Raw genomic sequence first — 27,938 nt, 5'->3', positions numbered from 1 at the left:
TATAATTCTACGGCCTGTTGTTTGCTTAGAGACTGACAATCTCTGAAGTAAGAAATAAGTCAATATAGTGATGCTCTCTGCCCTGAAAGACACAGGATGCTGATGCCAGAAAGAGATTGAATTCTGCTTTTGTGCTATCCGGAAGAACCTGCTGAGTGAGGTATCCCACCTCAGGAAATGTGAAAAGCCGATTCCATTACAAGCCCATCACAGAATGGCAAACATGCTTCCACATCAATCTGGGTAATTTTAACCCTCTTCCAATGCACCAAAGCCCATCCCAATACAAGCAAGAGAATACTTGCATTCTCTTTCTATGCCTGTCATGCTAAAACATTCACCTCAGACTGGAAGTACATGCTCAGGACACTGGAAGAGGAAATATCAAAGGACCAATATTGTCACAATAGGACTGAAAGATGCCCAATTTTGTTGATGGGGGCACCTGGCAAGGAAAAAAAGTGTAATGCATGAAATTTAACATTCTTTTAAGGTATGGATCTGGCACCTAAATTAGGCTTGGGAGTACATCTGGAAGATAGGCAAGGTTTGGGTCCAGTAGCATCTTCAAGACCAAGGGTCTTTCCAGGGTATGAGTTTTCGAGAGTCAAAACTTCCTTCGTCAGATATTGACAAAGGGATCTTTGATTCTCAAAAGCTCATACCTTGGATATCTAGTTGGTCTTTAAGGTACTACTGCATCCAAGTCTTGCTCTTCTACAGACCAACATGGCTACCCACCTGAAATCATCTGGAAGATGCTACCCAATAGATGTGATTTTGTAATATCCAGTATTTAAAACACAACCCTAGTGGAGGCTACAGCTAAAATTCTGGAGCCTGAGTCCAATGTGTTGCGCTCCAGAGCTTATTTTTCTGGTCATGAAACCAGCTCCCAGGAAACCAAGCTATACAAAGGAGGTAGTACAGGGGTGGGTGGGAGGAAAAATGGCCCTGGACAAAGCCCCCCCCCTCAGCCTTTCCCCCCAAGGAAGGAGGAGAGGGAGAATGGGCCAGCCAGTCTGGCAACTTGTATGGCTGTGCCAGGCCCAGATATGGTCATCTGCATGTTGCACCCAACAGCCTCCTTCACTGGGCTGGGTACAGCTCAGATGGGTTAGGAGCAGACATGGGCATGAACCGCAAAAAACCCAATCCATGCAACCATGAACTCCCACGAACTGGGGCAAGTTCACGAACCACTTCATGGTTCGTGGTTTGTTGGGTTTAAATGCCCCTTTCTGGCTGCTTAGCAGTGACAGGGAAAGGAGCATTTAAGCCCCCAGATCAACTGCTTGTCGGGGAGATCCCCGAGAGGCAGCTGATCATTTAAACAGGGGCTGTTTAAATGGCCACTCCCAGCAGCAGGGAAATGGCCATTTAAACTGCGGGTGGGGCTTGGCTAGCCGGCTGGGAACTCCTGGCTTGGCTAGCCGGCCAGGAACTCCTGGCTTTGCAGCAGTAGGGAAAGGGGCATTGCTGTTTTCAAATGAACCAAATGAACCTGTAGACCAATTGGTGGAAGTTCGTGGAAACGAGCTTCCATGAACCACTGGTTCGTGAACTACAAACTGGGCTGGTTTGTGGGTTTTTTTGGTCCGTATTCAGGTCCGTGCCCATCTCTAGTCAGGAGCTGACTTTCCTGGACTGCACACAGCCCTTCCACTTGGGCTAGACTGGCCCAAGTGTGGGAGCAGGCCATCGTTCCACCGAGAAATTTTCCCTTGGCTATAATGGCCAGTCCTCTAGGAGGTAAGATTGTTGCAGAACACACAAAGCTGGAAATAATATTGAACAGATTGAGCAGTTTAGATATACTGGGGTGGTGTTTCAAACTAATCACTCATGGAAACTCAATTTGAACACTGCTAAGAGGGCTGGAGCCAGCCAGCCAGTTTGGCTAAAGCCATTTCTCAATTTTTTTGTTATACTACTGGCAGCCAATATATTCCGGCAGCGACCTGGGTGTTTAATGCAAAAATTAAATTTAAAAAATAACAGCCTAGCTATTATATGCAGTAGCAGTTTGTATCAACGAGATCACGGATAGTATAGATTGTCCTCTTCTATACTTGCTTCGCAGTATTTGGGTACACCAAAATGCATAGCTGACATGGTACTGTGTGGTGAAGTTGGAGAACAGTCAGTGGAGACGAGGGCTTGGATAAGAGCTTTTAAGCTAAAGATTTTGAGGTGTGATTCACTGCCAGAACTTTTAAGGTTAATCAAGAACAATAGTTTTAAATCTGAATGGGACAGGCTACTGGATGATAAGGTGATGGGCCTGTACGTCACTGCTGACACATAAGGGAGTCATCTGTATGACCAAAAAGTGTCTGATAGAGTTAGATTATAATAGAATGGTTATAAGATCTTGTAGGACTTGCTCATCTCCTGCCACTAGAATACATCCACCATTGAAGGTTTCAGACTCTGATTTTACCAAGATACAGAAGGGCTTTTATGTTGGTCCATCAGAACCCTTTTCCTTCCGCAGTTACAACAGCAAGATACTTTGGTATAACGTTCCCTAATAGATTCTGTGCCTGTGGACTAGAGAAAATTGATACTATCAATTACTTTCTTCTTGAATGTCCTAGGTTTGGGAGTCTTTAAATGCTAGAAATGAGCTGATATTTCCTTTGAATGAAAAGAATCAAGTTTCTGTGGATGCTAACGTCCTATGGATACTAAGTGACTGGGAACAACAAATGTTGCAGCAATTTGCAAAATATTTGATAACAGTGATAACTCACTGGACTTTTAAACCCCTTTAGTATTGGAGTTGTGTTTTCTGTTCAAGATGATAGTTGAATGAACAGTAACACAAATAGGTAAGTAAGTAAGTACATGGAAAGCACAGATTTTACAGAAAACACAGTGTATGTGTGATATAGGAAATTACCATTTTTTGTATTTTTTTGCATCATGGTCTTAGATATCCACAGAAATTTCATCAAGTGTACTAGATACTGTTATTTTTCGGTGCTGTGCATGTAATAAAATGTCTATCAGAATAAGACTCCAAACTTGGAAGATTTCTGTAATTTTCAGTGAGATACATATCCCAATGCAGAAAATGTCTCAGTGTCTTTCAGTGAATGTGCATTCAAGTTAATACTCAAATTTGGAAGGTGTCCATTGATTTCAGTGTGAAGTGTGTCAATACAAAGATGCTGTCCTTCTCTTTCATATGTATGTGCATCTCTGTATTTGTACCCCCAGCTATCTTGCACGAGATTTGGCACATCAGCCATAACCCTGACAAACAGAAAATTGGGTAACATTGAACAGATAGGCTGATTCCGCACACATTGGATAATGCACTTTCAATACACTTTATCAATCGTTAGAGGTGGATTTTTTGTTCCGCACACAAAAAAATCCGTTCCACATCATCTATAAAGAGGATTGGAAGTGCATTATCCAACATGTGCGGAATCACTCATAGTGTGCTCACCAGTGGAAGCGCACAGTGTACATTGCAAGTCTAACCTGCTGAACTACCAAGCAGTACTTCGGTGCTCAAAGCTGTCACCCTGGATCAAAGGCAACAGAGTCCTAACCAATCACAGCTCCTTAGGAAGAGGGAATTTTGGCGGATGGAATTTTTCTCACTCCTCTAGCTCTGTCACATGACAATCATCTGACCCAGGGCTTTTTTTCAGCAGGAACGCGGTGGAACGGAGTTCTGGAACCTCTTGAAAATGGTCACATGGCCGGTGGCCCCGCCCCCTGATCTCCAGACAGAGGGGAGTGTAGATTGCCCTCCACGCCGCTGAGCGGCGTGGAGGGCAATCTAACCCCCCCCTCTGTCTGGAGATCAGGGGGCGGGACTACCAGCCATGTGACCATTTTCTCCGAAGGCAACCCACTGAGTTCCACCACCTCTTTTCCCAGAAAAAAAGCCCTGATCTGATCTAAGAGAGCCCACAATACAGGGAGTTGCACAAGTATGTCAGTGCTCACCTCACACCCCTTGATGCAGTGGATCAGTGCAGGATACGGGTACCACTTCAGTTCTGCTGTGCAGACGACATTCTAGAGGTGGGGGAAAGAATGGAGACAGTGAGACAAAGAAATCAACGTAGAGAAAAGTCGCGTCTTTGGTTTACTCCCTGCCCCCCGCCCTTATTCACTTTAGAAAAAGTTTTGCTCCTAATACCTCTGGAGTTTTCAGGATCTGGCCTTTTCCCAAGTATTTATAGGAAGTTTTGGACCTGATGCTTGCAATAACAGAAAGCTTAAATAATATTTAAGGTTCTCTCCAAGCATCGTGTTCAATATTTCACTCGTGACAAGAAGGACAGCCTCAGCTGGAGAAATATGATGGGGAGAAGGGAAGAAGAGAGTTGGTAACGGCCTCCAGAGATTTTCCTCATTGCTTAAAGAGCACAGCCTCCTCATAGCTGACTCATCTTATCCATAATGCCCAAGGAGATGACTGGAGCATACAGTTGGAACTGGTCAACTGGGATTTGTGGCAGGAAGGGAGAAGAAATCCTTACAGACCACTTCAGTGAGAGCTTTTAAAATCATTGTATAGATTTTTTTCTCACCTAGAATTACAAACAAAGCAGCACTGTTCAAAAACCAGTAGAAGTTTTTCTTAAAATCCGGATTAAATTATGTAGATTTTTAAAGATGTTTCTGCAGAATTCTATTGTTTGTGGTGGGAAGTGGAAAAAGAATAAAAGGATGTTTTCAGTTGTAGTACTTAGTGCAATCCTAAACACAGTTATACCCTGCTACGTCCACTGAAGTCAATGAATTTAGAAGGGTGTAACTCTTTTTAGGATTGCACTGTTACAGACCTAGGTGAACAAGAGATTTGTGAAAGTTAAAAGCTTGCATGGGACATTTAATTTTAAAAGGGCACCAAAAAAGGGCCAGGATTCAATGCTATGTCTATTAACATAATGTTACGGATTCCTTCCATTATGCCATTTAATTGTTCTAGGCCTTTTGTGAATTCTGAATTAATTAGGAGAAAATTAATTCAAGATTAGAAGTTTAATGTATTTTGAAGAAACATTCTATTCCATGCACTCATTGGTAAATCCCCTCCCGTAAGTTTTGCTGATGTGCACATTTTTAAAATCCCAGGGGTAAAAAAACACAATGTAGTGATGGTAGATATTATGCCATTAAGATTTTTTTTTTTTGGTACAGTGTTTAGTTGATACACACATGCACTACTGCTCATTGGCAAGACATCATGACTAGAGATAGGCACGAGATGGGAAAAAGACGAACCCCAAGTTTCGTGATTTGTCATGTTCCACGAACCATGAACTTTCACGAAATTGTCCCGTTTCACAAAATGATTCGTTAGGTTCGTGATTTGTCAGATCTCGGGGCCCTACAATGGCCCCATTCATACCCAGAGATGCCAAACTCACAGGGAGACTTCAAAGGCACCCTCACCCAACAAGCTTCCCAACAAGGACAAGAGCAGAAAATAACAGTCTTTTCAGTCTCTTTTGAAGCAGCAGCAAATCCAGTCAAAAGCTCCCAAATCCACTCTCTCTCATTCCAAATCCCAGTAACAGCTCCTCTTTCTTGCTCTGTCTACTGGAACTGAAAGCAGAAGGCACAGAGCTGTGCCTTGTACAAGGAACGCTCACATAGAGCAGAACAGGAGTTCTCTGGTTGGCAGACAGACCTGCCTAACAGGGTTTGGAAGATTGGTGTTCCCATGGCTACAGAAGGCCCATCTCCCCCATGCTCATTGCTCTCATAGAACAGAATGGGAGATCTCAGGTTGGCAAGGAGAGCTGCCTATCAAGGTTATGTGGGCTAAGATTGGGGTTTCCATGGCAACAAAAGGTTTGCAGACATTCCGGGCCTATGTTGCCTAGGGAATCAATGGATCGGTGCCAGCTTGCCTGGCATCATGAAGCATTCAAGAATCAAATGAATTGGCCCCAAAAGTTGTGGATTTCATGAAAAACACAGCCCCAAGAAATGTGTTTTCGCCCCCCCCCCCAAAAAAACCCATGTCATCAGAATCTCAACATAAGGTACACTCATGACAGCCTGTTGTCAACAGAATGGGCATGTGCACAACAGTAACTTTCAGGGGAATAAAGACACATTTAAGTTCACAGACCTGAAAGATGTATAGGGTTGCCAACTCTAGGTAGGGCTATTCCTGGAGATTTGAGGACTGAGCATGGGGAGAGCAGAGTTTGAGGAAGGAAGGGAACTCAGCGAGTATGTGATGCTATAGAGTTCAACCTATGAAGCTGCTAATTTCTCCAGGGAACTGAGCTCTATGGTCTAGAGAGCAGTCGTCATTCCAGTTGAATTCCAGGCCCCACCTGGAGGCTGGCAACCAGATAGCTGTGCCAACTGCTTATGTGCAAGCGCTCTGTGCAGAAATGTGAAAATATAGTCTATTTCTGAAAGATAAATTATGCATTAGGATTTCTAATACATCATTTCCTCTTCAGAAATAAACTAGGGAAATCAGAATTGAGATCTGGGGAGAGTGGGATGAGAGCAATTTTAGAAACTACCCAGGATGAGGGGACTTTTGCATGATATTTTTGTCAAGGTTTGTATGTGTGTTTCCCAGCATTGATTTCCAGTAACTTTAAAAACTTACTTATTTACTTCATTGTCAGCTTCTCCATTTTATCCTCACAACAACCCTGTGGGGTGGATTAGGCTAAGAGTAGCCGAAAGTTACCTAGCAAGCTTCCGTGGATGAGTGGAGATTTGAACTCGGTCTCTCAGAGCCTACTCTGATATGGTAGTAAGTATTACAGAATGCTGGCTGTATAAATTGGTTTTATATATACATACATCGCCTATAAAAATTATTTGCAACCAACCAATTAGATTCATGGAAAATTCTACAACTAAACATACATAGGCATATAATATTATTCAAGAAGGAAGAAGGAAAAAAAGGACAAAATACATACTATACTATTAAATACATTCTAACATCACCTTCTTTACCATATTCAACAGATTACAAAAATTCCAAAACTTTAGAAAAGGACATCAAGTTCTTCTGATTTTATCATACGTCCACGTTTTTCATTATCAGGTATGTTTATAAGTTGTGATCTTATTCATAATCATTACATGTCAAATCCTGCATACCCAATGTCTTCGTTGGTAGAGCTATATTGTTGTTTTCATACCTGAGTTAACGTCATCCTAGCTGCTATAATTAGATTCCTGACTGATGGGCCATGTTCTTTTTTATGACAACTGATACTTCTCCTAACAGATACATCACAAAGATAAATCAAATGCATAGCCTACGGTATACATTATTTCTTTATGACCTAAACTCCAAAATCTTAGAACTGGTTTACACTCCCACTACATATGTAGCAGAGTACTACATTTCCCAGAGTCCTGATTCTCCAGAGAGCGTCACCAATCTGACCTGAGTAAAATGCCACCAGAAGTTTATATTCAGGCAATTTTCTTTAATGCCCCAGTTATGAGAACCTGGATCTTGGCAAGCCTATATACAACAATCCTAATTTTCCATCACAGCATGTCTAGTTGGATTAGGAAAAGACATAGACTGATGTTTCTTGTTTTACCAGATACATATATCCAAAGGAATCTGTCTTCCTCTCTGTTTTGATTCCTAAATGATATAATTTTAATCCTCTGGAACCAATGCATAAGTGCTGTCTACATAGACAATTGTTAGTACTTATTTATATTAGGGAAAACAAGCCTTCCTTTTCATCAGAAATGCTTTCAAAACGTGCGAGATTTTCATGTTGATAGTGACTATCCTGCCCATACAAGACAGGTTAAATATTAATCATTTCCTTAACTAAACTTCAAATTCTGTTACCAGGAGAGCCAAAGTAGTTGGTATTAATTCATCAATATTGTTAGATAAGTGGATACCAAGATTTCTTGCATTTCCTTTCTTTCAGGAAAAGCCTATAATTCCAGTAAACAAATCTCTCCCCCCGCCCCATAACATTAAAAACTGTAAGAACAGATTTTTCTAAATTTATTTTATGACCTGAAACTATACCAAAGTCTTTGATTACTTTCAATAAAAGAACAGTTGATTCTTTAGAGTTCATGGTAACAGCAACACCATCTGCATATAACAGCAATTTGATTTCTCTAATCTCCAGTCGTTTCTATCAGTCCAGGAAAACCATGTGGCCTAGACAGAGATTGTTGCCAGCCACCCCCTTTTGAATCATGGACTCTGTTGCCAGTGCCTGTCTCCTGAACTAGGCATTCTGCCATTTGTGCCTGTCTCCTGCCTTTCTGAGTTATGGACTCTGTCACCAGTGCCTGTCCTCTGCCTCCCTGGATTATGGACTCTCTCTTACCCTAAGACCCGTTGCATGCCTCATGCTGGGCAGGAACTTTCCTTGGGCCATGGACCTGGCAGCTAGCAACAACGAACAAGTAGGAAGGATTCTCTGTGAGACAGCTAGGTGCCCCCTGGCCCGATCCCACAGGGAAGCCACCGCAGGACAGCCCTGGGTCCATCATACTACCCAGAGCAGCATGCTAGCAAGCTCATGGACGCGCACTATCAGCGAACCAGAGGACAGCCATGTTCCCAGGCAACAGGCAGTTACTACGGACAGTATTCCCTAAGTCCACCATCTCACCACGAGGCTCCTGTCACGTTCCGAGGTCATGCCTCGCCTTGATATGCAGATCTCCTGCGACAGCCCAGGGACGAACGTGACGTGATGACTGTACAGGACGAATAATGGACGCATATCAATACGCCCATCGAGCATCAACATTCTGGGCCGATCCCATCAAGAGCAATCCGGCTTCCTGACAAATCCAATCAACCCGCCCGGCACTCCTTCCCTTCCTTTTGTCCCGTCCCCAAGGGTGTCACAATCACACAATCAGTCTCTAAAGTGACCCATCAATTTCCTAACATTAACCCATCATATCTTTTGTTAAAACATCCTGAGAACCAGTCTGAGGCAGCCCCGAAGGGTCCCCGCCTCAGGACATATTTTCGGCTATTTAAGCAGGCTCTGCCTGACACAAGGCGTGCCTACCATTCCCCGATCCAGACAGACCCTTTGCGTGTATAGTGCGGGCATTATATATCACTCCCCCTCATCCTCACTGCTGGAATCTCTGCTTCTCGCTGTGATCAGGTAACGTATCGCCCCTCTCTCTCGGACATCCATCTCAAGTGGGAACCTGCTAATGCGAATGTCTCTTTAACCCTTTCCAACCTTTGTTTCTGAGTTCTTGTATGTTCGGTGTATGTGAGTGTTATATTAGGCTTACACAACACCTTTAGTAAACATTATTTATTTGAATATTGGCCTCCTCTTTCCTTTTTGAGTAATCTGGAAGACTGACTCTGGTATACATTGGATAAGGATCCGTGCTAGCTCTGACTGAACTGTTTGCTAATTTCCGCTCAAAAGGCAGTTCTGGTAACAAGATCTACTATGTAAAACCCCTCAAGACGACTACTCCTTGCTTCCTGTATTTGTGGCTGACCGTACATTTGCACTTGTAGTGCTGGAATTTTCTGTCTATCATATCATATCAAAAAGGCAGGCTAGAATGGGAAGTAAACTGAGGGCCAAGCTACAAGTGACGAACGACACTTGAATGGCAAGTGAACAGACTCACGCAAGTGGAGTGCAAGTGAACAGGGAGGAATATACGTGAGTCTGTTCACTTGCGGTTCAAGTGTCATTCGTCACTTGTAGCTTGGCCCTGAGACTGGGTAATGCTTGCACAGAAAATGATGCTGTGTGGCCTAACTTGCATCCCTTACGTGGTTGCAAACTCAACATGGTAACAACAACAACAACAACAACAACAACAACAACAACAACAACATTCGATTTATATACCATCCTTCAGGACAACTTAATGCCCACTCAGAGCGGTTTACAAAGTATGTTATTATTATCCCCACAACAATCACTCTGTGAGGTGGGTGGGGCTGAGAGAGCTCCAGAGAGCTGTGACTAGCCCAAGGTCACCCAGCTGGCTTCAAGTGGAGGAGTGGAGAATCAAACCCAGTTCTCCAGATTAGAGACCCCCCTCTCTTAACCACTACACCAAACTGGCTCTCAATAATATAATATTGTGTGAGATATTATGTGACAGTATCTCGTACCCACTTGGTTACACAGAAAGAAACACATTATTTTTGATTTATTTACTTAGAAAATTTATATCCTACCCACCTATCACAGAAATGATGACTTATGTTGGAATAAACTGTTAGTCTTTAAGATGGTACTGACCTCCTGTTTAATTTTGCTACCTCATAAAGTCATCATGTTCACTGAGGAAGAACATGAGGACGTTGCATCAGATATGTGATAGGAATTTTATGCCCCTCCCCTCACATACCAGCTCTTTTCTGCCTGTGACCAGAACAGGTAGAGAGAAAGCAATGGTAGACTCTCTCCCCTGTTTTTGCATTTGTGTGGAGTTGCTGTTGGCTGGATTCTTTAAATTACGTTAGCAGCTCCACAGGATAATTTGCAAATGTGAAAACAGCCACAGGAAGAGCTTACTGCTGTTTTCTCCCTGCCTGTTTTGGTCGCAAGCAGAAAAGAGCTGGTGTGTGTGTGTGTGGGGGGGGGGGGGGAGTTGTCAGAAAACTCTGATCATGCATCTGATGCAAAGTCCTCGTCTTCTTCCCCAGTAGGCACAAGAACTTTGCCATGTGTAGAAAAGCCCTAAAAAAATAATGAAATTCATGACTTGGGCATTCATTCTTCTCTGTTAAAGCCCTGGGACCATTTTCCTTTGGCTTGGTCATGGGCGCACAAAAAGCATTTCAAGAAGTTACTTTAAACTCTGTAAAACTGTATCAAAGCACCAAAGAAGTTCCTTTAGCTCTTCTCTCCACCCCCTTTAGTCAGAATTAGAAGAATACCTGCCAGAAGAAATAGATGGCACTTTCTAGCTAGGTTTGCTACACTCCTGCTGAGGCAATGGAAGTGCGAGACTCCAGAGAAATCTTATTTGACGGTGTCGATTTCTTCCCATCCAAACAAGTATATCCCCACTTAACTAGAATCAAACCAAGATTAAGGCTTTGGTTGACTGGAATTATTATTTCTCCAGCCCGCTTTTGCTTGCACTTCTTCTGAAATTAGTAGCAGGAAGTTCAGCTTCCACACTGGGACCAGTTGCTGAACTATTCTCTTACACAAATTACAACACAACACAACAGCAGCATTTATTTAGCATGTGCTCAAATGTACCAGGCTTTCACAAGAAAGGAAGGGCTTCACATACGAGCTACAGGGAACAACCTACCCCTTTTCCCCTGCTGATCTGAGGACTAATTTAATCTGTCTGGAGGGGAACCTCAGTGTGTTTTTACAGTTTCTGTCGTTGGAGGCTTACCTGGCATGTGCTAGAAAAAGGACTTTTATACTATCTGTACAGGGCTGTTTATCTTTCCGATGTGCTAGGATTTTCCACTATTACTCAAGCCAGATTGCTCCACCTGTCTTGCAACAGGCCTGGTCTGTGTGCAAAGGAAAGGAAAGGAATACGGGTGAAACCGGTCAGGGGTGGGGAAGAGACCGATGCTGTTTATCCCATGAGTGAGGGAGACCGCAAGGCACAGAGGCCTCATGGCAGCGTCAAGAATGCTACTGATGAAATCTTGACAGCTCTCTGGAAATTTCAAGGTCAATGCCAGCACTAGGTCCACAACCTCCTTTTTTTTTTGCTTTATTTATTGAAAGCGAAGATAGAAAAATAAATAGAAGAATTTTTTTAGATGTTTCAAAATAAACAAGTCTGGCACGGTTTGAAAGAGAGAGGGAGAATAGACTCTGAGTTTTTGAATCCTGAGCACTAACAAACCAAAAAGAGGAGGCGGGGGGAGCGAAATTTCCTCTTCTTTATGAGGACGTTAGGGAGTCGTTGTGGCTCATTGATAGAGCACCTGTTTTGCAGCGTGGGGCCCAGGGCTTAATCTCTGGCATCTTCAGATGAATGTATTTCCTTGCCTGAGACTCAGAAGTCAGAGAAGACCATGGCAAGCTAGAAGCTTGGGTCTAAGTCATTAGAAGACAACTTCCTATGTCATGGCAGGACCAGGTCAAGTTAGTTTGTCATCCTAAGCAAGATATAATTTTCATCTCCCCTTCCCTCACAGTTCATCATAAACAGCACAAAATGGATTCACAGTGAATAACCTAGAATTTCCTGGGATATAATGCTTGCTCATTGATTCGTTCGTTCGTTCGTTCATTCATTCATTCATTCATTCATTCATTCATTCATTCATTCATTCATTCATTCTAACGTTCTTAGTATTAACTATATAATACTCAATGAGTGTTGTGAATGCCTTCCTTATAAACAAAAATAAGTTTTGCAGCATTTCAGATATTGAATATAGTATACATTAATTAATTATTTTATTTAAAACGTATGTATGCCACTTCCCCACTCAAAAGGGTTCCCTAGATACGAAGCACTGAAACAACATTCTAAAACAATTTAAATTTAAAACAACATTTGAAACAGTAACTCAATAAATACGGTCACACAAACACACAACACAAAGAATAGAAGAGGGCCAATAATAGCTACTAGAGGTACGCTAGACAAAAATAATTGCAGGATTAGAATTTAGCAGGAGATGTAATTGTATTCACCAAGGCTTGTGAATGGTCACTGTGCTGATCTTGTATTTCTGAGTTTTGCAAAGAAATGTCAGAAATTGGATTTATTGCATCTTATGACCTTTTAACCTGCTGTTCACAATTTTTTCCTTTCCATATTCATTTCTGCTGATGGATGATTCACTTCATGCATTTGATGAAAGACTCTAGCTATGAACATTTGTGCCACAATAACTTTGTTAGTATTTAAGATGGCACAAGAATCCTTTCTCATTTTGCTACAACAGGCTTACTTACATACTACCCCTCTGGAATTTGTCTCTGGAAATACATCACTTTATTTGTGCTCAGGAGCTCATTTTCAGCTGCAATGATCAGTGCTGGAAGAAGTACCTCTGAGCATGCACACAGTATTTTCCCCTCATCACTGATAAATGGCATTCTATCTCCTCAAACACACTTCCAACCTGAACAGTTATACACTTTTAAGTCTATTGATTTAGAATGGTGTAACTCTGTTCAGGACTGCACTATTAATAGGTAAAGGGTAAGGGCAAGATCTGAGTCCAACAGCAAATTAAAGAACTAGATTTCCAAGACACATACTTTGGAAATGTAGTTGGTCTTTAGAGTACCACTGGACTCAGATCTTGCTCTTTGACTGCAGACCAACATTGCTACCCACCTGCAACTATCTAAATGGTAAGATTGTTTCTAAGAAGAAACGGAGGCAGGATTTTTTTAACTACAAAGGGTGAGCCCACAACCCCTTTTTTGTAGAGGAAAAAAGACCCTGACTTTCTCTCCCTCTCTCACCTTGCCAACTTCCATCCACTTTAAAATAAATATATGTATGTTTTAAGCGACTTACCAAATCAGTGGAAAGTGGAAATTTCATTTTTTATAAAAATGTTGATTTCAACGATTTCTCAATGCATAAATGTGTGCACAGAAGTTTTTAAAAAACCATTTCCAGCTTTAACAGCTTTGTGGGAAAAGCTGGGAAAAGATATGGGGCAAGAGAGACCATGGGGGAAAAAGGATTGGAGAAACAGGGGGACTCAAGATCAGCATTAATGGACACAAAGGAAAGTTAAAATACAGTTCTATGGTTCCTTAAACTTTATCATTTGTCGAGAATTTCTCTGATGTGCTGGGTGTGGGTTGCAGGTGTGGGGCTAATAAAGCGGATCTCGCTCATTTTTAAAGAGTTCTCCACAGAGCAATCGGTCTATGATTACTGAGGAGTAAGGGTGTGCATTCGGATATAGCAGAGCCAAAAACCAATTGGAAACTGGCTGTTTGAGACTGGCTCAGGGATATCCTAAATGATCTCAAACAGTCTCAAATTCTGTGTTTTGAAAATTTATTTCCTGAAATTTCAGGAGTATTTTGGGTTTGAGTGACCAGGAGAGAGAGGAAGCTGTACCATCAAATAGCTGTTTGGTGGCACCTTCTTCTATCAGTCAGGCAGTCATTTATTACAGCAAAAGCCAGTAAAACAAAACAAATCTGCGATAAAAAATAAGTTATTACATCAAGGCATAACAATAAGATCAGAGCATTAGTGCTGGAAGCACTGATGAAATAAAAACAATGAAGATAAGAGAGTTAAGAAAAAATGGCAAAAGCAATTATACCACATTTTCAGCTAAAAGGAGTCTGCATTTCCTAATGGCTAAGGAACAGAATCGGGCCACAGCATAAGTCACTGAGCTCCGAGTGTCTTCTAAACGGAAGTTGCGCAGGATTTCTGGTCTCAAGTCGAGATAGGACTGCAAGGGGTTAAATTTAGACAAGAGAGGCAGTATAAGACAAGCCCTTTCCTCTTGATATAGTTTGCAGAATAAGAGAACATGAATGACTGATGCCACCATCTTGGTCATGCATGGGCATAGGCGTTCATGCATTGGCACACAAGCGAATTTACCCTGCAATACGGCAGAAGGAAGTGCCTCAAATCGGGCTCTGGAGAACGTCCATCTCTAAGGCTCATGAGTGATATTGGAAAGGTAAGGAGCAGCAGTAAAACGGGGGCTGGATTTTAGACACTTGAAGTTCTTGGGCAGCAGAGCTTCTTCATTTTGTAATTCAATATCAAGAAGTCTCTGTGTGATGGAAGTTCTTGCCATTTGTAGGCTTCCATGAAAGAGATCTTCTGGGACTAAACCAATCTGTTTAATCTTATTAAGAACTTGTGTAGACCAAATGGGATAGAGGCTATTATTTTTAAAGGGCTATTATTTATTATTTTAAAGGGCTATTATTTTGAGGCTAGGTCTACAACTCATAGGAAATAATGGGCCCACTATTATCTATGGTTTTAGGTGGGTAGCTTTGTTTATCTGCAGTAGAATAGCAAGAAAAGTAGCCTCAATACTTAAAATCTTATTATCTATAAGCAGTAGAGACCAGGTCTACCCACAAGGAATATATTTTCCATTGGTATTTTGTCGGTAGAACAGTATTTTTAAGCTATTCTCCTGCACAAACATCTTTTTCTCCTCCATTTCCTATCGCCATCCCCAATCTTACCTTGCATCTCCTGGCTGACTTCCTTAATCTGAGCTGTGCTGAAATTCGAAGCTGCCAATATTAAAAGCATTTGCATTTAACAGTGAAGCTTCTGGGAGAAAAGTCCAGAAGGGGGAAAAGTCAGCAAATTTATATAAAACTTTTCATTTTATGCCAATTTCTTTCCATGCTTGCATATATGGCCACCAACCTCCAGGTGGGTGCTGGAGTTCTCCTGGAATGACAACTAATCTTCAGACTACAAGGATCATTTCACCTGGAGGAAATGGGAGCATTGAAGGGTAGACACTATGGCATCAGATCCCCTCTTCACTCTCTACCCTCCTGACACACAGCCCTCAAATTTCCAGATATTTTTCCAAGCTGGAGTGAGCAATCGTACCTTCATAATTTATGTGACTCACAATTATAAGGGAAGGGGAGTTGTGCAATTATTATATTAAAGGCATCAGATCAGAGGGCATCTATGCTGCCTGGGAAAGATAGTTATTTGAAAAGCTCTTGGTATCAGCTGTAGACATACCTATCAAGGAGTCCTCCAAAATAGGCCAGACAGGCAGGTCTCAATGTGTGTGTATGTGTATGTGTATGTGTGGGGTGGGGTGGGGTAGAAGGAACCATTATCTGAACCTGGACCATGATTCCCCTTTAGACATTTCAGCGCACAGATTAATTTTTCTCTGCATCTTGTCTGCTCTGGGCACATTATGTATTACTTGAGTATATTTGTGCAATATGAAATGCTGTGCGGGGAAGCGAGAGTCTCTGTTGTTTTTGAGGAATCCTGCAACTTATGCTGTTGGCCTCGTCTAGCTCTGTTGTCCATTCATGTTAGAAGAATTTAGGTGAAGATGATCAAGACACAGGTTAGGATCTCCACAGCACTTCAGCTTTATGAGCACATGCTTCCATGAAGGCAATTTAGACTGCACATTTATTTTTATTTTTAATTTTTTTAATTAAAACTGTATAACACACATTTATTTTGAAGTAGGAGACCCGCCCCCCCCCCCCCTGCTAGACACACAACTTCACTGAGTGAGGATTTTTCTTAGCCCAAATTGCCTCTTTGGTTGTTGAGAGGATCACAGCTATGAAAGTCTTTAACTTTGTACCCCGAAATAGGAAATGCTGCTGTTATTTACCAAAAGCAGTATTAATAATAATTACTGAATAATATTTATTCAGCAACATAATCATAATAGCAATTGCAAAGCCAAGGCCGAAGAGTCTACAAAACTCACGGCAGCACAAACTTAATCAAGTGCTAGGATCCCCATTTCCAATTTGAAGGAAGAAAGGAAAAATGGTAAAAGCTGAAGGGCTGTATTATATGCCAACACTCAGTAAGGGGAATAAGCAGAGAATCCTAGAGACTGGTCCAGGAGCGTACAAATGACTCCCATCAATTTCTGGCTGCTGATGCTCCAAGACAGGCCTGGAGATGCGAAGGTCCCTGTTGGGCACATGGACTCTACCTGCTCCCTGTTACATTATAGCTGCTTTCAAATTTACCGTCTTGAATAGCTCCCTCATGGCTGTCCCTGCCATTCTCTTTGTTACATTTGTGCTGTGGGCCTGGGATATCTCCCCAATGTAGTCATAAATGGGGAAAAAGCTGTCATGAGTATCTCCCTTACGGCTGCCCCTGCATATATTCTCTCTGGTCTGTTAAGGGAGATCTACTTCTGCATTCTACTGCATAGGTTACGGTATTCCTTTCATAGAGGTTGGGAGGGAAGAAGAGAAGGCGTGAAAGCCAGCATTTTCCCCTGAAGTAGGATCCTCTATATATTAGGCTTTAGTTTCCTTCTCCTCTATTGCTCACCACTGCAAGAAAGCATGATTTCGGGGCACAAGGATCCATGCTGAATTTTCGTCCAGTGGCATTGCAGTCACCTTACAGGATGGATCCTTCAGTGGGCAGCAGGATTGGTCTGCAGTAGAACAGCAAAGTTCAGTGGCACTTAAAGAGACCAACAAAATTTTCAGAGTATAAGCTTTTGAGAGTCTCGATTTTGCTTCTTCAGACAGGAGTAGGAATGGAGATTCCTGAGCCTTTATATACCAGCCAAAGGTGGATGGGATGTTACAAAGGAGGGCATCAGGATGTAAAGAACCCTAGGTCTCTTTTCAGCCCCCCCCATAGGGTTCCCCCCCATTGTTCTGAATTTGTGAATAAACTCCATTTTAGCAATTTCACGTTGTAGTCTCCCCTTGAAGTTTCTCTGTTTGAGGACAGCCACTTTCAGGTCAGCAACAGAATATCCTAGTACTGGTTTTTGAGTATTGTGAACTCTAATGTCAGACTTAAGTAGAGACTGGCCTTTCTGTCCAATGAAGAGTGTAGAAGGCCATTGCTGACACTTGATAGCATATATAACACTGGAAGATGAACAAGTGCAGGGAACTCTGACTCTCAAAAGCTTACTCTCAAAATCTTTTTGGTCTCTTAAGTGCCACTGAACTGTGCTGTTCTTCTGCAGAACAACATTTATTTATTTATTTTATTTTATTTTATTTTATTTATATTCCACCCTCCCTGCATCAGCAGGCTCAGGGCAGATTACAACCAAGTTTAAAATTATATTTCACAGTATATACAATTAAAAACCATAAAACTTCTTAAATACACACAGCAGCACATAATCTAGATGACCACCTTTTTAACCATCTCCAAAGCATTTTGGCAGGGAAATATGAGAGATGGAGGTATCACTAGTAGGGAGGGCATATGTTGTACTCCCCCGGCTAGGGGGCACCGCCTCGCATCAACCAAATGCCTGGTGGAACAGCTCTGTCTTACAGGCCCGGCAAAAAGCTAACAAGTCTCTCCGTGTCCTGGTCTCATTGGACACAGCGTTCCACCAGGCTGAAGCCAGGACTGAAAAAGGCCTGGCCCTGGTCGATGTCAGGCGGGCCTCCCTAGAGCCAGGGATCTTTAGTAGATGTTTATCGCTAGGGCGAAGAGTCCTCTGGGGTTCATATGGGGAGAGGCAGTCCCACATATATGCCGGTCCCAGTCCGCTTCCCATCTGAGGATGGCTTCTCATCTATGGATCCATGCTGTAAGGTGATTGCAATGAGCTCTAGGTGGGGCTGTCTTTGAAGACAGTTTTCAAGTTCCAGTTAGTGAAAAAATATAGCAGCAAAGCCACTTGTCAGTATAAATGAGCCACTGGTTAAAGATCTACTGAGAGACCAATGGTTGACAAAGTACACTAGCTACTTCTGGACACTTCAAAATGTTGCCCTTTACCTATAAAATTCTAAACAGTCTACTACCAGGTTAGTTAATCTGTCCATTATTTAAGACCTGCGAATGAGGCTGTCTTGTGTGAGCCTCCACCAGCTGAGATGAGATTTTTGTGCCCATTAGGGACAGAGTCTTTTCTACTGCGGCATTTTTAATATGGAACTCTTCTGCCCTCATTGCTCCATCTGGCACCAAGTCAGTTGAATTTTAGCGCCAGGATAAAAAGTTCTTTTCTATGAAGGCTTCTTCTTAAGGGGTTCTCGCCCCTTCCAATTCCAAGGGGTTCTCTCCCCTTCATTCTCTGCCCTTCCAATTGCATTGATTTTTTTTTTATAAAATTACTCAATAGGATGTTTTACTCTGAGTTTGAGAGACATACATTTTTAATATCTTCTAGCAGCTGGGATTTTAATAACTCATGTGGAGTTATTAACAGCTGTTTTATCTTGTATTTAATTTGTATCTACTTAATTTGTGTCTATTTATTTTAATTTTATGCATTATGTTTTTAATCTTGTGCAGAAACTGCATCAAGGGAGCATTGATGAGGAGGGGTATAAATATTTTAACTAAATGAGAATCCTCGTAAATTTGTATCTGGTATGTGCTTGTATGCCGGCGAAGTCTGGGTTCCCGTGAATTTGATCAGGTATTCCTCAATGAGAAAATCAGTGACGGCTGATGGTCTGGGCTCTCTATACGAACCCACAAACTGAAGCTGGTTTGAGAGCTTGCCAACGGTGCATCCTTGCTGCCAAGCAAAGGTAGAAGGGGCCAAGAAGAGAGCTGATCTATGGATCCACCTCTCAGAGGAGGTAAGGAAAACAAGATCTATTTTTCACAGAAGTCATCATAACAATTAGCATTCGGATACAGCTTTTAAATGTTTTGCATATATTATCTGGTTATAACTCTTTTCTGCTTGAAATGGCAGTGAAAGGGGAGAAGGGGCAACTGGGCTTAGCGACACAAGACATGTGATGCTAGTCAGGTCAGGGGTCCCCCAAATGGACTCACCAACACACATCCCTTTGTGGGGGGGTCTCGCCTTAGAAAGTGCTCCACTGCTCAGAGCATCTTTAAATGCTGTCTAGGGGGAAAGGCCTCAGTGTCCCCTCTTGATAGGGTTGCCAGGTCCCCTGGGGTCCAAACTGGGGGATGGGGGGTACTTACTGTGTGCATATGTGAAGTGAGCGTGCGCTCAGGAGCCTTTGTTCTCGCACTGGGAATTACATCATTCCCGGCATGACAATGAAGGGAAGGGCCCTGTGCGGGCATATTTTTCTTAAAATCATCCTGATGTCATTCCTGGTGTGACAATGAAGGCTCTGGAGCTCACAGAAGCATGCTCCAGAGCTCCTAGGCCCATTCCCCGCACTTTCCCCCCACCAGTCATGTAAGAGGTGGTGAGGAGCAGAGTCTTGGATTCCCCGGGGCATTGGGAACCCTGTCTCCCGAGCTTTTTTTTTTGCCATGGGGTGCCCTGCTTGCCTCCTTCTTGGGCTGCATGTGTCCTCAGCCACATAATCCTAGGACACGTGGTGTCCAACTTCAGGATAAACAGGGTTCCCCTGTGGCTGTTTCCACTGGTGAAAATGGCATGGGATGGAAGGCATAGAAGGAAGATGGAGCAAGGAAGAAGGAGCAGCCACGGGGGCGGGGGAGGGGAGGATGTTGAGCACAACCAAAATAATGCATATTTTCCAAATGCTTCTTTTTGGAATGAATGAATGTTCCTTGTTCTGTTTCTTTTTATGCTTGTATATGTATTTGTCACCAGTTCCAGCTGTCACTCTTGGCTCTGTGGTTTTATTTGTATGGTAAATGCATGATGTATGTTTTTATATGCAATCTAAACAGTATTTATATTACAATGTATGTCACTGATTTGTACAATATACACATAATGAATAAAGCTGGTTTATTGATGGATAAAAAATGTTGAAAAATGTTTGAATTTTATGGGGGAAACCGGTCGTGCAGGAGCAGAAAACAGCACAAAAATGAGAAAACCCTCAATTCATACAAGGGAGAAGAATAATTGAAATGCTGAAACAGCAGGTAGAAGAAATTCAAAATCATCCCTAAATTTGATTGTCTAGATAGGATGTGCAATTGTTGAGAGACAAGTATCAGAATTAGTGAATATTCATGGCAGTCCTCATCTGGTTACAAATTTCTGCAAATCTGTCCTTGTTGCTAACCCTTTGTGTGCGTATGCGTGTGTGTGTGTGCGCGTGCACCCCCCCCCCCTCCATGTATTCCTGGAACATATCATCCTTCCCTTTGGCCACCCCCTACCCAGGCTGCCATTCTTTTTTACTACCAAGTTATTTCCCCCCTGGCTACCTAATGAGCCCTCCAGGGATACACAGGTAAAACCCGTTACAGCTCCCTCCAAGAGACGGCATCAATAAAGGAGGACAAGCATGGGGGAGGGCAAGCCATGCTCTTTCAAGCCAGGGTTTTTTATTTCACAGTGAATTACAAAAACACTTGAAAGCCTACAGTTCAGGAAAGAGATGGTGAGAAACAGCCCCTAATATAGAGATAAGGAAGTTTTTATGTGCTGGTTTGGGCTTGGCTAAGAAGTGAGAGGAGACAGACTGAGAGTGACGGAGGGGCCTGGATAGGGGGGAGGAGAGTGCTATTGTTGCAGGCTGCTGGCATTCTTCCTCCCCCCCACCATCCACTTTGTTCTCTCCCAAAAAACTGTCCCAATAGCCATAGTATGTACATTACAGATGTATTTCTGGGAGTTGGGAGCTCATTCTACTTCTCCCCACTCAGTAACCAAAGCAGTGGCAAAAGGTCTAAAATAAACTTAGCAACCCAAAGAAAGCTTATAGAACCACAGTGAAGGAAAAGGACTAGAAAATCAAGTGTTAATATCATTAACAACCACCACCACCACCACATTGGAATGGTAATCAGAAAAGTCAGCTCTTGAAGTTCAATTGTAACAGAGAAGCTTTCACTCTCCTATGAAAGCTTTGCAAAGACAGAGCAGGAAGAGTGCTTGAGGGACAGCATCCCAGTAAGGCAACCATGGAAAAGCCCCTGCTACCTATGGAGGCTACTCCCATTAGAATTTGAAGCAGGGGCTCTCCGGATGATATAAAATTTTAAAGAAGTACCCATGGAAATAGTTAGGAGTGTCTACTAGACCATTAATTGTTCTTGATGCTAAATGAATCAATCATCCATACAATAAGAAAAGTATACAAATCAACAATAGTTTTGCAGCCTCCATTACTGATGCAAAAACTCAGCCAACATTTGAAAAGGCATTTCCATGCATAATAACTACTCATCTAAGGTTGCATTCGACTATCTTAGGCTGCTGTGAATAGGAGGTCTAGTTCTACAGCTCCTCACCCCTTTACTCCACAAGTGGGGGCTTACATGATTAAATACTCTTCCATACAGAAAAAAAAAATCACCGCACATAGAAAAATAGTGTGCCAGGGAATTTTTTAGTATGGAAAAGAACTCCATTGCATAATCGGCACCCTGCAGTAGAACAGTTCAGACATAGGTTAACCACCTCAGTGACAACTAGGCATAGGGTTGCCAGCACATGCCAAGAACCCCTAGGAGATTCTGAGGGACACAGCATGGGGTGGGGGGTGGGAAAGACAGTGTTGATGCATCAATGTTTCTGCTGGATAAAACCCCAGAAGTGATATCAGTGACACTCTAGGATTTCACTATGGCTTTACCATAGAGACGGGCAAAATCCTAGAGGGTCAGTGACATCACTTCCAGGTTTTAGCTGGCAGAGATATTAATGCATCAATGTTGACAATATTTTCCCCTCCAATTTCCCCCCACCAATAATTTGAATAGTGGCAGGGGCTAGGAGGCAGCAGGAGGAGACCACCCACCATAGCGGGTAAGTTGGCAACGTAACTAGATCCAAGGCAAATCCTGAGAGCCAGGGCATCAATGCCAGAGTGCAGTGATCTCAGCCAGTCCGCAACAGGCCTTGTGCTACATCAGGATTTCAAAATGTTCTATTCTGCATCTGTATAAAGCATCTCCCACCTTCTCAGAATCACTCACGCCTCTGAGGAAGCTGGCTTTTGCATGTGGAAGTTCATGCTGCAACTGTACCTAGGATGCCACACAATGCGTCTTGACTTTTATCATTTCTGTATGCAGGTTTTGCTCTCATCCCTGACTTCAACCCATATAGGTAACTAACAAGCGACTGGGATACAAGTTGTGCCCATGAATAGGCGAGTTAAAGGATTGGAGAGCCAGTTTGGTGTAGTGGTTAAGAGTGCAGGACTCTAATCTGGAGAACCGGGTTTGATTCCCCACTCCTCCACTTGAAGCCAGCTGGGTGACCTTGGGCGAGTCACAGCTCTCTCAGAGCTCTCCCAGCCCCTCCCTCTTCACAGGGTGATTGTTGTTGTGGGGATAATAATAACATACTTTGTAAACCTCTCTGAGTGGGTGCTAAGTCTTCCTGAAGGACGGTATATAAATTGAATGCTGTTGTTGTTATTATTATTACAGAACAAAAGATCTAAGATTAACAGGCCCGAGCATTGAAAAGCCATTGGTTATGGGAATTCCATGAGCTAAAATGGCATCTACCGAATGATTTTTTAAAAACTTTTTTTCCTGAGCAAAATAAGGTTTCTTTGGGGTTCCACCACCCATGCTGCATCTGGGGTAGGGCTAGTGGGGTAGGGGGAAGTTCTCCTTTTACAGATGAAGAAACTGTGTCCAAATGTGATGTCAGCTTGCCTAAAGCTATCAAATATCTTTTTGAGTAAGGAAGGCTGTGAAGTCAGTTCAAAGTTCAGTTATCTGTGCTCTGAATCATGTACCCTCTGACCATTTACCTTCACTCTTGGAGGGTTCATCCAGTGCTGGATGTCTCGTAATGTCTCGTTGGCACGCAACAGAATGGGCTCGTGATGGTCCGGGCATGAGGTGATACACTCAGCTCCTTCATTGCAAAAAGAGAGATAGATAGACAGACAGAGAAACATTACACATCTATCAATTCATTTCAGACATCTTTTTGACAAACAGAGACAGAGCTATGGGCTCACTAGAGATGCTTTCAGTATTCTCCTCATCCAAATTTCTGCCTGAATTTTGGAGTGCTGAATTGCCTAGTTTTATTTCCAATGCAGCGGGAATCTTCCATTATTTAATTTCCCGCCATGAATATTGCAGTAAATTCCTGCACTTTCAATCCCTTCAGTTCATATTTGCCTCACTGATGATCATATATATGATGATCATATATATATATATATATATATATATATATATATATATATATATATATATATATATATATATATATATATATATATATATATATATATATATATGGCTGTGTCATGATTTTTCTTGTACATGTATGCACATGTGAATGGGTGTATTTTAGCAAAACCACCACCACACAAAAAGAACGTTGTTGCAAGCATACAGACAATCACATCAATGTGCACATGTATAATCATATTGGTGGGGGGAGTGGAGAAGACACAAATGAATGAAAGAAATGGAGTGGTGCAGTGTATTGTGTATGCTCCAATTTCTGAATTAATTCTAGACATTCTCCAAGTTATACTATAATTCAGGATAAGTGGAACATATGTCAGAGAATAACAAGGGACCAGCAGGAGGGAAATCCGTTCATCCCTCTAGCTGAGACATAATGGAGCGGCCAGCATCAAAAAAACAGAATGCTGCCTGCAAGACCAGGTGAGAAGCATGCACGCGTTTCAAATGTGTGGCCCTCTTTGCAAAACAAGGACGACAGCAGGGTCAGAAGGCTCAGAGGCACAGAAGCAAAATTTATCTGTTTCCAAATACTTCATTCTTGGCAAGAACGAAAACTCGTCCATTGAAAGAACTCCTACTTGTCCTTACTGCCTATTTTGTGTTTCCCATCTTGTGGGAGTGAATGAGCAACAGCTGTCTATAATATACTGCCCATAAAATTAATGGAATTCTGCCATTGTACATTCATGGACTTGGTTACCATGTGTGTCTGCAACCCTCCCCCCCAAAAAAAACCCTCGAGAAAGACAACCCTCCCTCCCCCTCCATCTTTAACACAACAGAAAATCCAATTTGTCCTTCTGACTCAGTTGGGCAAGAATAATGGGAAAACTGTGTATTGTGATGGCCATAATAATCCACTGCTACTGCAAGCACCAGGCAAGGGAAGTCTCTGCTCTCTCCCCACCCCACCCGCACCCCCCTTCTTGTTTCCAACACCGATTGGAGTTCAAAGCTCCTTAATGACACGTTCCTCGGTTCCTCGCAGCTGTGCCATTGCAAGAGTGGATTTCCCAGGGGGCACACGGCACTGCTGCAACGCTCCTGGGGGCTGAGAGTTGCGTCTTCGAAGAGCTCCACCATATTACTGCTGATGAACACTCATCTTAATAGGGAAAGGGTAGGGATCCTACAGTGTGTGGCCATTAGAAAGAATAAATTAGAGTTTCGCTTGCAAGCAGCTGCACCGTGTTACTAGTAGTTTCCTGCCTCCCTGCAGAAGGCCAGAAACAGGGTCCCTGAAACTTGTTTTAGAGTGATTCCGCACACGTTGGATAATGCACCTCCAATCCTCTTTATAGATCATTTGGAATTGATTTTTTTGTGAGCGGAACAAAAAATCCACCTCAACCGATTGATAAAGTGCATTGAAAGTGCATTATCCAATGTGTGCGGAATCAGCCTTAGATTTCCCGATCCCAAAGTTGCTCCGAAAAGCAAGCAACGCAACAGGTTCTATGACAGGATAAAAACGGCACACACAAGGCATCGGAACGCTATTTAAGTCTATGGGATAGCTTTCAGGGCTCAGATGCTTTTCCAATTTGAGTTGTCCATGCTTTAGGACTGGATGTATATCCTTTTGTTGCCTATGGATGTGAGCCAGATTTGGGGGGGGGGGCGATAATGTCTTTGAATATATGCTGTTATGGAATCATATATTGCAATTTGTACCATGTATGTACAAAAGAAGCCATGTCCTCCAGTTTGCAGGATCTGAGCAAGTCTGTTAATGGAAGGACGTTTTGGACATCTTTCATTCCTAGGGTTGCCATAGGCCATAGGTGACTTGACAGCACCTAACACACATACATGTACAAAATACACATTTAAAAGTACACATTCATAGAAGCAGGCTCCACAGAAATACACCAGGTGGTCATCAGGAAAATGCTGAAGAGAACACTTGATGCAGTAAAGCTATTGCATAAATACAGAACGTATGACTATTTGTCCAAACTTTGACTTGGAAGGGCTCGTCTTAAAACTCACTTGCTTTGCCACAGCATATAAGGCTTAAGCTACCTTACATGACTGTCATGAAAACAGAGGTACACTGCTCCCCGCTATTAACTATTCATGAATTAATCACAATAGTTAATGTCGGGGAGCAGTGTACCTCTGAAAAGCAGTTGCTGGGGGGAAACAGGAGAATGATGGCCTTCACGTCATCCTTGTGAGCATCAGGTGGGCCACTATGCAAAACAGGAGGTCGGAGAAGGTGGACTTTTGGTCTCATTCATAGGTAAGATTTTTTTGTCTTCAAAGATAAGATTTGTCCGGGATGGGGGGAGAGGGAGTGGCACAGCTGATGTCAACACCATCTTTTCCGGGGGGGAGGGAGAGTTATTACTGATTATTTTCATTGTGCTGCCTCCCCCACTATAAAAGGAATCAGCGCCCTTTCTCTGAAAAACAAGGCCCGAAAGAAAATTACCCCTTGCAACAACCCTTGGTAGGTATTTAAAGGTCACCTCGCCTCCAGGGGGAAAAACACATCGTCAAGCAAAAGGACGCTGCTGCTGGCTCCTTGCTCGCCAGCGGTGCAATTTGCACTTCAGCAGAGGAGCGGACCTGAATTGTTTTGATATACGATCCATAATTGGCATCATTACAGAGTGGTGAGCTCATCCAGGTCGCATTCCTCAGCCCCTTGGGACAGGAGCCACGCAACTCCTGGTTCCTTACAATAGTTAGCCTATAATGAGGGAGCAGAATGAGAGGGGAATACGGGAGTTCAAAAGGACAGTGAAGGAGAGAAGTGTGGAAGGCTGAAGCCCCCCCCCTTCTGCGGGACCACTACCCACAATGCATCTCTGCTGAGTCAGAAACCTACAGTTTGGGACAAGGGTGCTCTCGACTGTCTTGTTGGGATCTGCTGAAATTTTAATACTCCAACTCTCAAGTAAAATTAATGCCTTAATTAAAATTAATGTATGTGTGTTCGTTGTAACTTGTAAACGGGGCTACCGTAGTATTGGAAAAGGTGCACAAAGAGACAGGTTAAAATTATCAAAGGGTTGGAGCCCCTCACTATAATGAAAGGATAAAGAGTTGGACGGAGGATTCTACTTTAGAAAGGTTTATAAAATAACGAGATGATAGATGTTTATAAAATTATGCCCCGTGAAGAGACAGAACCCACTCACTCATAATACAAAAACACAGAGGCACCAAATTAAGATGAATTAAGGACAACAATGACAACAAGTGTGCTTATATACAGTTCCTCCAGACAGATAATTGCCCCTCTCAGAGTAGTGAACAAAGTCAGTGTTGTTATTATCCTACCAATACATCTGGGGGTTTGGGAGGTAACAATACATCTCCCCTGCTCGAATCAAGTGGCATCATAACTTTGTGTCCTCCTGATTCCCTTCTTTGCAACACCCCTCCCACCTTCTGACTGGGATATAGAGGCTACGAGATCTCCATTCCTAATTGTACCTGAAGAAGGGAACTTTGACTCTCAAAAACTGATATCCTGAAAAACTTGTTGGTCTTACAGTCTCATTTCAAAAAGGATGTGGACAAATTAGAACAGGTGCAGAGGAGAGCAACCAGGATGATCAGGGGCCTGGAGACCAAGCCCTACGAGGAAAGACTGGGAATGCTCAGTTTGGAGAAGAGGAGGTTGAGGGGAGACATGATTGCTCTCTTTAAGTATTTAAAAGGCTGTCACTTAGGGGAGGGAGCTGTTCTTGTTGACAACAGGGGATAGGACTTGAAACAATGGGTTCAAGCTACAGAAGAGAAGGTAGCAGCTGGATGTTAGGAAAAACTTCTTTATGTTAGGGGCAATTCAGCAGTAGAATCAGCTGCCTAGGGATGTGTGGGTTCCCCCTCACTGGCAGTCTTCAAGGAGCGGCTGGGCAAATACTTGTCAGGGATGCTGTTCCTGCATTGGACAGGGGGTTGGACTAGACGGTTTGCAAGACCCCTTCCAACTCTATGATTCTATGATTTTAAGATGCTACTGGACTCGAATCTTGCTGTTCTACTGCAGACCAACACAGCTACTCTACTAAAAGTAGGAAGATTTGTCTTCCAGGGACTGCTTTTAGACCTTCCAAGGAATCTGGATGGCCACCGGGGGAAATGCTAGACCTGATCTGATGAAGTTTTCCCTCCTGGCCATGATATGACTGGCTGTTTTTTAAAAAAATGTTATTTACACTTTGTAAACCTGCATTATTGTTCCTTTTAGCCTAAGCACTGATGGCTACAAACAA

General features: G+C 42.7%; 1 protein-coding gene across 1 annotated transcript in view; it reads right to left on the bottom strand.

Annotated features, from left to right (window-relative positions):
• PAPPA (pappalysin 1) overlaps positions 1 to 27,938 on the bottom strand; it is a 286,686-nt gene that overhangs the window by 22,757 nt on the left and 235,991 nt on the right. Inside the window, exons 19-20 of the mRNA XM_054998574.1 lie at positions 23,250 to 23,356; positions 3,970 to 4,041 (exon numbers count right to left, since the gene is read on the bottom strand). Of these exons, the coding sequence (XP_054854549.1) occupies positions 3,970 to 4,041; positions 23,250 to 23,356 (179 nt within the window). The remainder of the gene's footprint in view (positions 1 to 3,969; positions 4,042 to 23,249; positions 23,357 to 27,938) is intronic.

The sequence above is a fragment of the Eublepharis macularius genome, chromosome 14 (genome assembly GCF_028583425.1).
Source record: "Eublepharis macularius isolate TG4126 chromosome 14, MPM_Emac_v1.0, whole genome shotgun sequence".
Classification (NCBI taxonomy): Eukaryota; Metazoa; Chordata; class Lepidosauria; order Squamata; family Eublepharidae; genus Eublepharis; species Eublepharis macularius.
Note: the sequence above shows the minus strand (reverse complement) of the source record. Positions and strands in the feature narration are given on the sequence as shown.